This window comes from Equus quagga, chromosome 13 (genome assembly GCF_021613505.1).
Source record: "Equus quagga isolate Etosha38 chromosome 13, UCLA_HA_Equagga_1.0, whole genome shotgun sequence".
NCBI lineage: Eukaryota > Metazoa > Chordata > Mammalia > Perissodactyla > Equidae > Equus > Equus quagga.
Genome location: NC_060279.1, coordinates 53,647,058 through 53,658,297, shown reverse-complemented (window position 1 = coordinate 53,658,297; position 11,240 = coordinate 53,647,058). Strand labels below are relative to the sequence as shown.

Below are 11,240 nucleotides of genomic sequence, written 5' to 3'. Positions count from 1 at the left end.
CAGCGGAAAGCCCACAAGAGCCTGGAAACACCTATTAGCTCAGACTTCCCCCACCAACGCTCAGTCACCTCAGGCAAGAGACAGGAAAGCAGAAGACAGGCTAGACTGCATTGCGTCCCTCCAACAGGTTGAAGCCTAACGCCCACCTTGATGGTATTTGGAGACGGGTCTTTGCAAGTTCATGAGGGTAGGACTGGCAGGACGGGATTAGGGCCCCTATAAGAACACGAGGCTCCAGAGCTCTCTCTCTCTCTGCCACGTGAGAAGACAGGAAGGTGGCAAGTCACAAAGCAAGCAAGTCCTCACCAGGAACTGAACTGGCTGCTACCCTCATCTTGGCTTTCCCAGCTTCCAGAACCATGAGAAATAAACGTGTTTTTTTAAACTGTCCAGCCTCTGGTGTTGTGTCATAGCAGCCGGAGCAGACTAAAACAACAGTTAGCCAGACTTGCCGAGGGAGCCCCGTGTGGAGGCGGAGGAGATCACTAAAGCTAGAGAGTGTACCACCCAACTGGTTAGTGACAGACAACAGCCAAGGGAGCTAATGGTGAGGAGGAAGGCTCCTGTCGCCCACACTGCTTATGGGAAGCCTGGCCCAGAGATGCAGAGTTGACAAAATTTCACACCAGTATTAGGCAGCACCAGAACGAGAACCTGGGTCTCCTGGCTGCTGGCCTCAAGCCTTTTCCACAACACTGTTGTCTCCCTCTGGGGTCGTGGACACCTGCCACGGTCGGTATGGAAACTACACAATAGGAAACTGCTTCAAACATATTTATTATTAGTTTTAGACTCTAAGTTCACTAACAGTCCTGCAATGCATGCTGGTGTAATGCAACACCAGGCCTGGGACCACACCTCAGGCCAGGCTGAGCACCACTGTCCAGCAGGCACCTGTCTCAGGTGAGGCAGCTTTCTGGGGGGTTCCCAGGTGCAGCATCTCAGGACACCAGAGAGGCAAGGGGCTGCAGGGACACCTGTGTGCACGTGTGTGCCATGCTGGGGGTGAGCTGCCACCTTGTGGTGGCTTAGATCCTGACTCTGACTTGGGAGCCCCAGAGAGCATTTCTAGGAAGCTTAAGTCATGATCAAGGTGCCTGTGAGACCATGACAGGGACGTGCTGGGTTTCTGTGGCTTGAGTGCTTGGACGAGAGCCTCAATTTTCAGTCACACAGCTGCAATGCAGAAAGGCATCAGGAGGCAGGCCTGGTATGAGGGACTGAAGAAGTCCCCCAATCCTGGGCTACCACTGTATCCTCAAGTGCCCTGTGGTTCCCAGGTGGCTGTGGTGGTGATTCAGGTCCTTCGGTGTTTTCTCATTAACACCGTCTTCTGTGGATGGCACTTCGTATTTCAAAGCCCTTTAAATATATCTGCGGGTTTTCTTCTGGGGGCTCCAGCTTACAGCCCTTCCTGCTCACCGGCGCTGGTTTAGACCCGTCAAGTTCTTGAGCTGAAACAGGGACGGGACCAGAGAGAGTGATGAGGCCTTGCCCTCCCTCTAGGATTCCGACAGGAAAGATCAGGATTTCCAAGGTGGCAGGTGCGGCTATGATACACAGATCTGACATACCAGGGTCCCAGGCGTCAGTGATGTTTCTTAACGCCAATAAAAAATAAAGAGGTGGGGTATTTGGGACCAAGAAACTGGGGCTGAACCACGGTCAGTCTTACTATTAGCTTTCCAGTTTAAGGTTTTTGGAGCCAGTGACACCTGTAAGGCTCACAGGGCGGGAGGGGGAGGGCAGGGATGAGCTGGGGGTACTCACTGTCACTGCTGCACCCATGAGTCCTTGTACCAGGGCCTCTCCAGTGGACTTTACCTAGAAGGAGTCAGAGTCAGGCTCTCTTAGGCCCCCTACACAAGTGCAAAGGAGAGACAGGTAGGACAAATCAGGAGGCCTACGAGCCCCAATAGGAAGAGTCAAGAGGGCCTTGCTGGGGGCTGGCCCAGTCGCACAGTGGTTAAGTTTGTGCACTTTGCTTTGGTGGCCCGGGGTTCGTGGGTTTGGATCCTGGGCATGGACCTACACACCACTCATCAAGCCATGCTGTGGCAGCATCCTACGTACAAAAAATAGAGGAAGACTGGCACAGGCTTAGCGACAATCTTCCTCAAGCAGAAAGAGGAGGACTGGCAACAGATGTTAGCTCAGGGCAATCTGCCTCACCAAAAAAAAAAAAAAGAGGGCCTCGTGTACTGGAGGAAGAGCCCTTGGACAACACAACCACCAATGGGCCAAGTGTGGCTCTCAGGGAAGGGCTGGTGTGAGGAAGAGCCAGTCAGGCTCCCCGGGCAGGCCCTCAGAACTGTCAGTTGAGGCCAAGGGGAGCAAGGGATCAGACAGGTGGCCAGCTGTGGCCTGAGGAGGGCAGAGCACCTAGTGAGGCTTCCCAAACGGCGAGCCCCAACTACCTGCTTGGCAGTGTGGCCCATGTTCATTGCGTCGTTGATCCGGTTTTCCAGGAAGCGCCATGTGTCCTCGAAATCTGGGGAGGTGTCCTGCATCATCACCAGCTCCGTCGAGTTGTAGACGCCAGCCAGCACAGCTCGGCGGGCATACCAGCTCAACTGCAAGGCAGCCCACCCAGGGAGTGGGTCACCACGACTGCTATGGGCTGGGGGAAGTCTGGGGCAGCTCCTGCCCGAACCACGGGCACTCAGGGGCTCCCTCCGGATTTCTTCTTTCCCTCACAGATACCTATGGCCCTCTGGACAACCCTACTGTTCCCAACTTGGCTGGGCATCAGAATTCCCCGGGAGACTAAAATGCAATCTCCTGGGCCCAACCTCGTAGAGTTTAGAGTCAGTGGGTTTGAAGTGAGTGCCAGGAATTTGGATGTTCAATAAGCACCCCGGGCGATTCTGCTACATCCAGTCCGTTTTGGACCCGCTGGTGAAAAGCCAGTCTTAGGACATCGAGTTTCGAGGGGGCTCTGTGGTGAGCCGGGTACGACCGAACCTTGGTGTACTCATCAGGAAAGCGAGGGCTGAGATGGGATCATGGACAGATCAGAACACATGGCCAGAGTCACGTTCAAGGCCCTCAGCAACTTCTGACTGTCCCGGCAACCAGGCCAGAGCACTAGCTCAGCTGCCTCGTGTTTTATTCCCTTAATTTCTTTGCTTTCTGATTTCGTTTTCCTGCCATCTCTGCTGGTGGTATGTTCCCACAAAGCAAAGTTTATTACAGCACTTTGTTAGAATGGTGGTGGGAGGACCTCGTTGCCTCCCATCCTGGATCCCACAAAGTACCAGCACATATTAATGTCTTTTATGAAGGTATGCTTTTTAAAACAATTTCCTAACAGAAATATAACAGCCTTAACAAGTCCGATTCTTTCGCAGCGCCTGTTTAAAGGCTTATTGATCTCAGAAAATTAGGCCGAGATGGGCCGGGCGAGGGAGTTTCTTTTTAAGGCAATGGGTGTCTCGGCAGCATTCTTTTTTTTTTAAATCAGTCTCATGGAAGACACACATTGAGAAACTCTGCTGCAGAATCTACCCCTTAGGAGACAGGGGAAATGACTCTAAAACGGCAGCCCCATCACCAGGCCCTCTGACACCCTGTCACCACTGTAGGTCAAAAGGAACGATCGCTGTTCTGCAGCTAGAGTGCTGACCTAAGGGAAGCGGACCTAGGCCCCACCGTGGCTCGACGAGGGGCTCTCCTCGTACCTTAGCCTCTCCTGACCAAGATGGGAATGACACTGCAGGCCCCCTGCGGGGATCTGTGATCAAAGAAATTTCACTAACTCTGTGAAGAAACGTTTAGCCCAAGCCTTTCTCAGTATCCCGTGGGCCTGCAGAAGCACTCACGTCAGTGGACTGGTCCCCAGCATAATGCCACATGTCGTCCACCATGCTGGTGAGCAGGTTCAGGCTGGGCAGGATGTTGTGAGGGAGCATGAGGATGCCGAGGGCCTGAGGAGAGAATGACAGAGGACTAGGTACTGTGCACAGGTCACAACAGCACAGAGATGGCTGGTGCCCCACCTCTCCAGGGAGGGAGGTAAGGGGCCTGCCCAGCTCCGACACCCCACCTCCACTCGCTGATGTGAGCTCCTGGCAGCTAAGAGCCCTCATGCAGCTGACGGAGCCAGGGGCAGAGCTCCCCAGCTGCCCCAATCAGATTCTCAATCCTTCGCATGTGGATTTGGGATGCAGACGGCTGGAGGGTCTGCCTGGTCTCTGAGCACGGAGAGCAAGGGCGGGGGAGGGCACTGCATTCTGTAACATGGAGGAAGCAGCAGACGTAGGAGGGGAGTCTGGGGATGGTCTCTAAGTCCAAATTCTAGGCACTCCCAGGGCCCAGGAGCATTCCTACCCTTGATGCCCCCCTGCAGCCTCACAGTAAATTCCTCCCTGATTTTTTGCTTAACTCGAGTTGATTTCTGTTACCTGAAACCAAAAATCCTTCAAGTAATACAAGCGATGGCACAACCCAGAGACGCCTCCATTAGCAGACACCATCCACCCCAGACAGTACGAGTCTTGCCACTCCACCATCTCTAACACCCAGTGGCTGTGGCCTGTGGGACCCAGCCAGAGGTCCCAGATTGGCTGGGAAGGTTCTCTTAGCAAGCAGCCCAGAAGGAAGCGTGCTGAACGAGGCAGCCAAGGCCCAATACACGCACTGCCACTGCGTTAACTGTGAGCAGGGCCGAGTCAGGCCGGAGGCCTGAAACCAAGTACGGCAAGCACAGGCAGGGGACGGGACTCAACTCTCGGCTGTACTCCCTTCACACCCCGCCTGGGGTGAGGCGCACGGCAGGTGTTCCAATGTCTGTCGACTGACTCACTGAAATCGCCTGCTCAGCCATCGCCGAGCTGGGCGGGGACACCAGATGGTCCCACTCCTCTCTTCTCTGATGCGCTTTGACTGTACTTTCTTAACTGAGAGAACGGGCCACACTGTGACATGCTTTGAAACAGGAGAAAGGAAGCTTCAGAAAAGGGGGAAAAAAGCCCTTGGAATGAATACCCCAATTCTCGAGCATCACACTGACAATGTGAAAAGAAGTCCCGGTCCTCCGAGATCTAGAACACGACAGGCCTGGTAAGGGACGACGGCCAATAAAACCGTCTGACTCTTCTAATCTGCTTCACGGATCCCTCCTCACCGATACCTGCTGGCACGCTCAGGCCACTAAGAGCACCCCCAGGAGGTGACCCGGTGCCCCGGCCACTCCCACTTCCAGGAACCAGACAGACGGCTCAGTTACTCTCTCTGGCACTCTCAGATTTGAAGCTAGCCCTGCCCAGTACACTGAGCACCCCTGCGACGTGGAGATCAACAAGCTAACTTCTGAGCCGTGTGCAAGGCCCTCTGAGGGAAAGGTGACGAAAATCAGAAACACGACGACACTGTTGCCCTGGGCCTGGATCTGGACTCTGTACCCGGGGCCAGTGCTCGATGTACGGGATCAGCATTCTCAGTCTGGTTTCCACCGCGTGCCTCAGGAGCTGGTCTGTCTTCCTCTTCCTGGAAGAGGGAAAAGAAAACAGTGTCGCTGGGTCAAAAGCATGGGCTCGGTGCTACCTGTTCCCTCAGCGGGGAGGAGGTCCGCACTTCCTGACGCTGGCCTGACCACAGCTGTGCGACACAGGCGGCTGCGTTTTGGTCCCATAGGAGCAGGAGGGCTGCTCAGTGCTACCCTCTTTGGCTCTGCTTGGATTGGCCTCCTGGGGACGGCTGTGGGGCCTGAGTCCCTGGATCCTTAGCCGCCACCCCGAGCAACACTGCCATGGGACTTACTCTGCCTGGCCCAGCTGTACCAGCTTCTGCTCCTCTTCCAGCACACGGGTGAGCCGAGTGTTGCACTGGGTCACAAAATGCAGTATCAGCTCACTGCCATCACTCCCAAACATGTTGGCCGCCGCACTGGAGAGACCCAGAGACTGCGAAAGGGGAGAGGGACACAGAAGAGTGGTGGGCAAGAGCAGCGGACACCGGCTGTCTGCTCAGCGTGAGTGCTCCTCTAGGAACAGGAGCCTGGTTTTCAGCGGACACCCCCAATCTTCCTCCTGGGTCCGTGTGACCTGGGTGAAGCTGCGCACCAGGCCCTCCACACTCCATCAAGCCCCTTGGTGTGTTGCAAAGCACAGACCCAGACATGGATAACGAGTTCATGGCGACTAGCTAAGGGATGTGCATGTGACCAAATAAATCCAGGCCCTAGGAGGCCGCCTCAGGACCTTTGCTAATACTGATGGGAAAGAGGTGCTCTCTTTCCACTGGGGCTGCTGAGCCCTCCTTAGTCCTGCATGGGAAGCCCCTGCTGGGAATGAAGCTCACAGAGCAGAAGCCAGAGCAGATACGTCGGAGAAAGGGCTCCCGGCAGCACAATCTAAGAATGCGGGGCCAGGGAGGCCTCCAGACTTCTCTGTCGTTAAGTGAGCCAGACACTCCCTTTCTCGCTTGAGCCAGTTAGAGGTGAGCTCTGGCACCTGTGACCTAGAGCGCTAACAACATAAAAAGAGGCTGGGCAGGAGCACTCACAGCTCTCCTCCTCACCAATTCACTTAGCCTACATCTCACAGAAGTTAGGTCTCTCAGCCATTTAAGAAAAGAAACAAAACTTTTCTTACAAAATTTTTCTTAACGAGCTGTCACGGAGTTCACAGAGCCACAAAGATCCTCTGCTATTCCCGATATAGGGCAATCACTGAGCAACTACTGGTGGCAGAACCCTGAGAGCAGCAGGGACAGAGGGCAGAAAAGGAACAGAAGAAACATCAACTCTCAACTCCCACCGCTGGGAGCGGGAAAGGGGCTCTTTTAGGGGAAGAACACAGCCCTCTGGAGAGCAATGAGGCACGTTCACATCCACACCGGAGTGGAGCAGCATCAGGACGAACGGTGACCGCGAGCTCACCGTGCGCCAGGCACCCTGCTAAGCGCCACACACACACCATCTCACTGCAGCCTCTCGGCACTCCAGCCGGCGGGGATTACCATCATCCACAGTTTACAGAGGCAAACGGGGGCTTCCAGCCCCTAACCGCCAGGCTAGACTGCCTCCGATACACACGTCACAGGAACCTCAAAAACATCCGCGCTCTCCGGGCCAATCGTTGAGTTACTGTCCCTCAGCTCCCAACCTGCCCTCCTCTCCTTGGCTTCGGGACGCAGGGGCTGGGCTCTGCAAACCACGCTGCTGGCTCCGTGGGGGGCTCTCTGCCAACAGGGTCGTTGGAGGGAGACTGCGCGGCTGGAGGAAGGAGGGACTCGCTCCTTCCTGTTGACTTATCTGCTAGTGGTGTGTGAGCGCCAGCCCGGGGTTGCTCCTTCACCGTGGCGGCAGCTGAGCCCGGGCTGTGGTTCTCCCAACACCTGCAGGACAAGCTCCTCCTCTCCCTGCCCTCCAGCCACTCCACCACGCCTCCAGCCCCCACAGGTCGCGTGCCAGCCCCAAGGGACTCTTCCTCCAACTTAGAGACACCAGCGCCAGCAGGGCAGCACCTCCCCCTCAGAGGTCTGGGTCTCACCTCCACGGGGCCTCTCCTTCAAGCTTCCAGTTTTAGTAATTCCAACTCTGCCCTTAGCGCTGGGGATGGAGCCACTTCCTGCAATTGCTCCTTCCATATACCTTCGTGGTTTTTTTTTTCCAGTTACCTAGTTACCAACCTTACACCTATTAACAATTCTTTGTATTAAATCCTCTCTGTCTGAACAACTGGTGTAGTTTCTAACTCCTGATTGGTTCTCTCCCTGAAAGACCAACTCCACTTCTTGGAATTTGTCCTGAAGAAACCAACCAGACTCACAACTAGAGTACACAACTAGGTACTGGGGGGCTTTGGGGAGAGAAAAAAGAAGATTGGCAACAGTTGTTAGCTCAGGTGCCAATCTTTAAAAAAAAAAAGAACCCAAGCAGAAATGTACTTAAATATGCTGTACAAATGGGTTTATAACACTAAAAAACCGGAAACAATCCACATGTTTATCAATTGAGTTCAAGTAAATACAACAGGTATTATGCAGCCACTATAAACGGAGACACGCAGAGTGAAAAAAGCCAAAGAACCATAGAATATTCAGTATAATCATATCTTTCCAAATAATCCTGCTACATTTCTGGCCTCTACTGGTTCCACAACTTTCTGCAATGACTCTTTCCCGCCCTCTCCACGACCTCCCGACCTTCGTCTCCTCCCACTCTTTCCTACTTCAGGTTCACGAGACAACCACACCTACACCACAGGGAAAACAGCCGCCATCCCTGGCAACTCCCCCAAGGTTCTTCTAGAAACTAAACCCGCAGCTGTCTCCTCTAACTTGGCCCCTAATCCACCTAGGGCCAGCCCTTCCGCCCGCTGTCCCGTCTCACAATCCTGGCCTCCAAGGAAACTCAAGCCTGATTTTGCCACTTTCTCTTGTATCTTCGCCCTCACCTCGCTTCTCTCCCATCAGTGTTCAAACGTGTTCAAACTCCCAGCCCACTTCCCCTGCTTGGCACACACCTCCGCAGCCAAACGCCTCTCCACTCCCTTACCCTCTACTCCCCAACCTGCTCGAGTTATTCCTGACCCGGTACTCCCCCGAGACGGCCGCTGCCACAGCAACCAACATCCAGTTGCCTAACCCGCATTCTCCCGCACTGCCTCCAACACCAGGCTCCTCGACCTCTGTCGTCCAGGCCAGCTCGTCCTGTTCTTCCCACCCTCAAATGCCAGAGCCCTGAGGGCCCAGACTCCTGTCCTCTCACATCACACTCGTGTCACCCTAGGCAATCTCACTCACTTCTGTGGTTTAATTACCACGTACATATGTTGATAATGCCCAAACACGTACTCTAGTCCAGATACCTCCTCAAGTTTTAGACTTGCGTGCTTCAGGGGCCCCCTTGTTGACCCAAAGATCCTTTATACTCAACAAAGCTCCAGATTGTACCCATGATCCTTCCCCAAACCTGGTCCTCTTCCGGTGGCCCTAATCACAGAAAACAGCACCAGGTACCCATACATGCAAACCTGCAACTCTGGTGCCATCTCATCACTCTGTCACTACATCACCAAATCCACCCACTTGTATCCACACTCACTGCCATTGCTCCAGGCAGAAAACCCTCATCTCTCCCGCATGACTGGCAGCAGCCCGCAGTGACTGCCTCTAATCCATTTTCAGCCAGCAGCCAAAATGGTTTTAAAACGTCAAATGTAATCCTTTATCTTCAATCATTCTTAGAATAAAAGCCTAACTCCTTAACACGACCTTTATGACCTTCCCGCAGCCCGCTCAGCCTCCTCCCCCACCCCGTGTGATGGTTCTCTCTGGCTCTTCGAACATGGCAGGCTGCTCTCCATTTCTCCCTCTGGACTCGTCCACCTCCCACCCCCACCGAAGCAGGGAAAGCCTACCCCTCCGTCAGCTCTCAGTTCCAAGCCTTCCAGACACCTCCTCACCCTCACGCGATCAGGGCCCTCCATGCTGTCTCAACAGCACCCTTCCCGACAGCACTTATGACAGTACAAGGATGCATCCGTATGCATTTGATCAATGTCGCTAGACTGGGAGCTCAACAAGGGCAGACCTGTGTCCACCTCCACCATGATGATGCCCCTAGGACCTGCCACAGTGCCTAGTGCACACTACTTGCTCAACAAACATTTAAAGAATGAATGATTAGTAAGTGAGTTTTTTTAAAATTTGAAAGAATAGGGATTAAAATGTTGACAGTAGGATCTTTGGCATACATAGATGACTTTTACATTCTTTTTTATATCTGTATTCTTCAAAGTTTTCACAATGAGTGCACAGTGGAGTAACACAGTATACACATTTCACTTTGACTTCTGTCACCATATGTGCTCTTGGGAGAGACTGAGTGACAACAAGAGAAATGACAGTTAAATTTAAGGACAGCAGCAAAGCTGGCCGTTGTCCCATTTCAGGAGCATGTGTCCTGCAGCAGGCTTGGGATGGGAGACCGGAGTCTGTAATTCCCTCAGTCTCAGTGCTCACAGACTCCTCGCAGGATGGTCTGGCTATGCTTGACGATTCTGCACCACACGGCCGAAACACGAGCCTACTGCTTCATCTAAAGCAGCAGTCCATTCCAGGGCATGAGGAAATGCTGACTGTCAGCTCACTGAGAAAAACAAGGTGTGTCAGTCTCCAAAGTCGTACTTTGTTGGGAGTTTTCAAATACCATATTTCATCAATTCTAGGATGCACACGTTTTCATTTTAAGCCATTGGTGTGAATCATACAATTGATGATGTGTCTTAATTTAATAGATAGCATTTTTCATTTTTAGTAACACATAAATAATGGTGCTTCTTACAACCAGTGGCATCTTAGAGTCAATGAAATACGGTAGTTTGGATCATAGGCAATGCTTACCTAATGGGCTGCCTTTAGAACCTAACTCCCAGGAACCAACTCTATGTGATCTTTTCTATATGAAAAAATCATTTATAAATAAAGCCATTTCCACCCTATTGGGAAAAAACCACCCCAAACCCAGAAAATCCTGTAGCAGTGCGGGGCTCTGAGCTGGGCCGGAAGAAGCGGGAGGCCCTCTGCTCTGGCTGACCTCGGTCAGGCCACCCCGCCGCAGCCACACGCACCTGGGCTCCCTCGGCTATGGCCTCCGCTGTCCAGCCATGGGCAGGCACGAACTCCAGGGCTGCTGTCAGGATGCGGTGCTGCAGCTGCTCCTCACTCTCATAGTCCTCCTCCTCCTCGCCGCCCTGGTCTGTGTACCTGAGACCGGAATCCAAGAGACATGGGGACAGAGCCCAGCACAGCTCATCTCGCCCCCTGCTGCCTGGCAGCAAAATGTGCCCCACCAGAGACCACCGGCTCTGTGCCTCCCTGAAGCACATGTTGGGAGGACATCTACCTTTGTGTCAGTAGCAGAGTTTCAAAGCAAACGCAGTAAAAATCACATCGTCCTTCCCCTCCCGTATAGTCACTGAGGGAGGGGAACCAGTGAGCAAGGAAGGCTCACACGACAGGAAGGCAGGTGCTCCCACGGCCCCTGGATTTCCCTGTTTATAGCCCTCAGCACACTGTTTATTTATCTGTACTTGCACCAGACTGACTGCATGAGGGCAGGGAAAGTAGTCATATTACTCACGGGGCCTGGTACAAAGTAGACCCTCAGAAAATAGTTGTTAAACCGAAATGAGAAGTACTTTAATCAGGAGACCAGAAAAATGACTGGGAACACTCTAATTTCAGAGCTAAAGGAACTAACTTCTCAGTGGTAGAATTAAGAAGAAAAAATA

The 11,240-nt window shown here is 53.2% G+C and overlaps 1 protein-coding gene across 1 annotated transcript in view; it reads right to left on the bottom strand.

Moving 5' to 3' along the window:
* Positions 1–758: 758 nt before the first annotated feature.
* Positions 759–11,240, bottom strand: part of COQ9 (coenzyme Q9) — a 14,029-nt gene continuing 3,547 nt past the window's right edge. The window contains exons 3-9 of the mRNA XM_046681771.1: positions 10,578–10,713; positions 5,761–5,903; positions 5,403–5,487; positions 3,822–3,926; positions 2,418–2,573; positions 1,771–1,824; positions 759–1,454 (exon numbers count right to left, since the gene is read on the bottom strand). Coding sequence (XP_046537727.1) covers positions 1,419–1,454; positions 1,771–1,824; positions 2,418–2,573; positions 3,822–3,926; positions 5,403–5,487; positions 5,761–5,903; positions 10,578–10,713 — 715 coding nt within the window. The 3' untranslated portion in view covers positions 759–1,418. The remainder of the gene's footprint in view (positions 1,455–1,770; positions 1,825–2,417; positions 2,574–3,821; positions 3,927–5,402; positions 5,488–5,760; positions 5,904–10,577; positions 10,714–11,240) is intronic.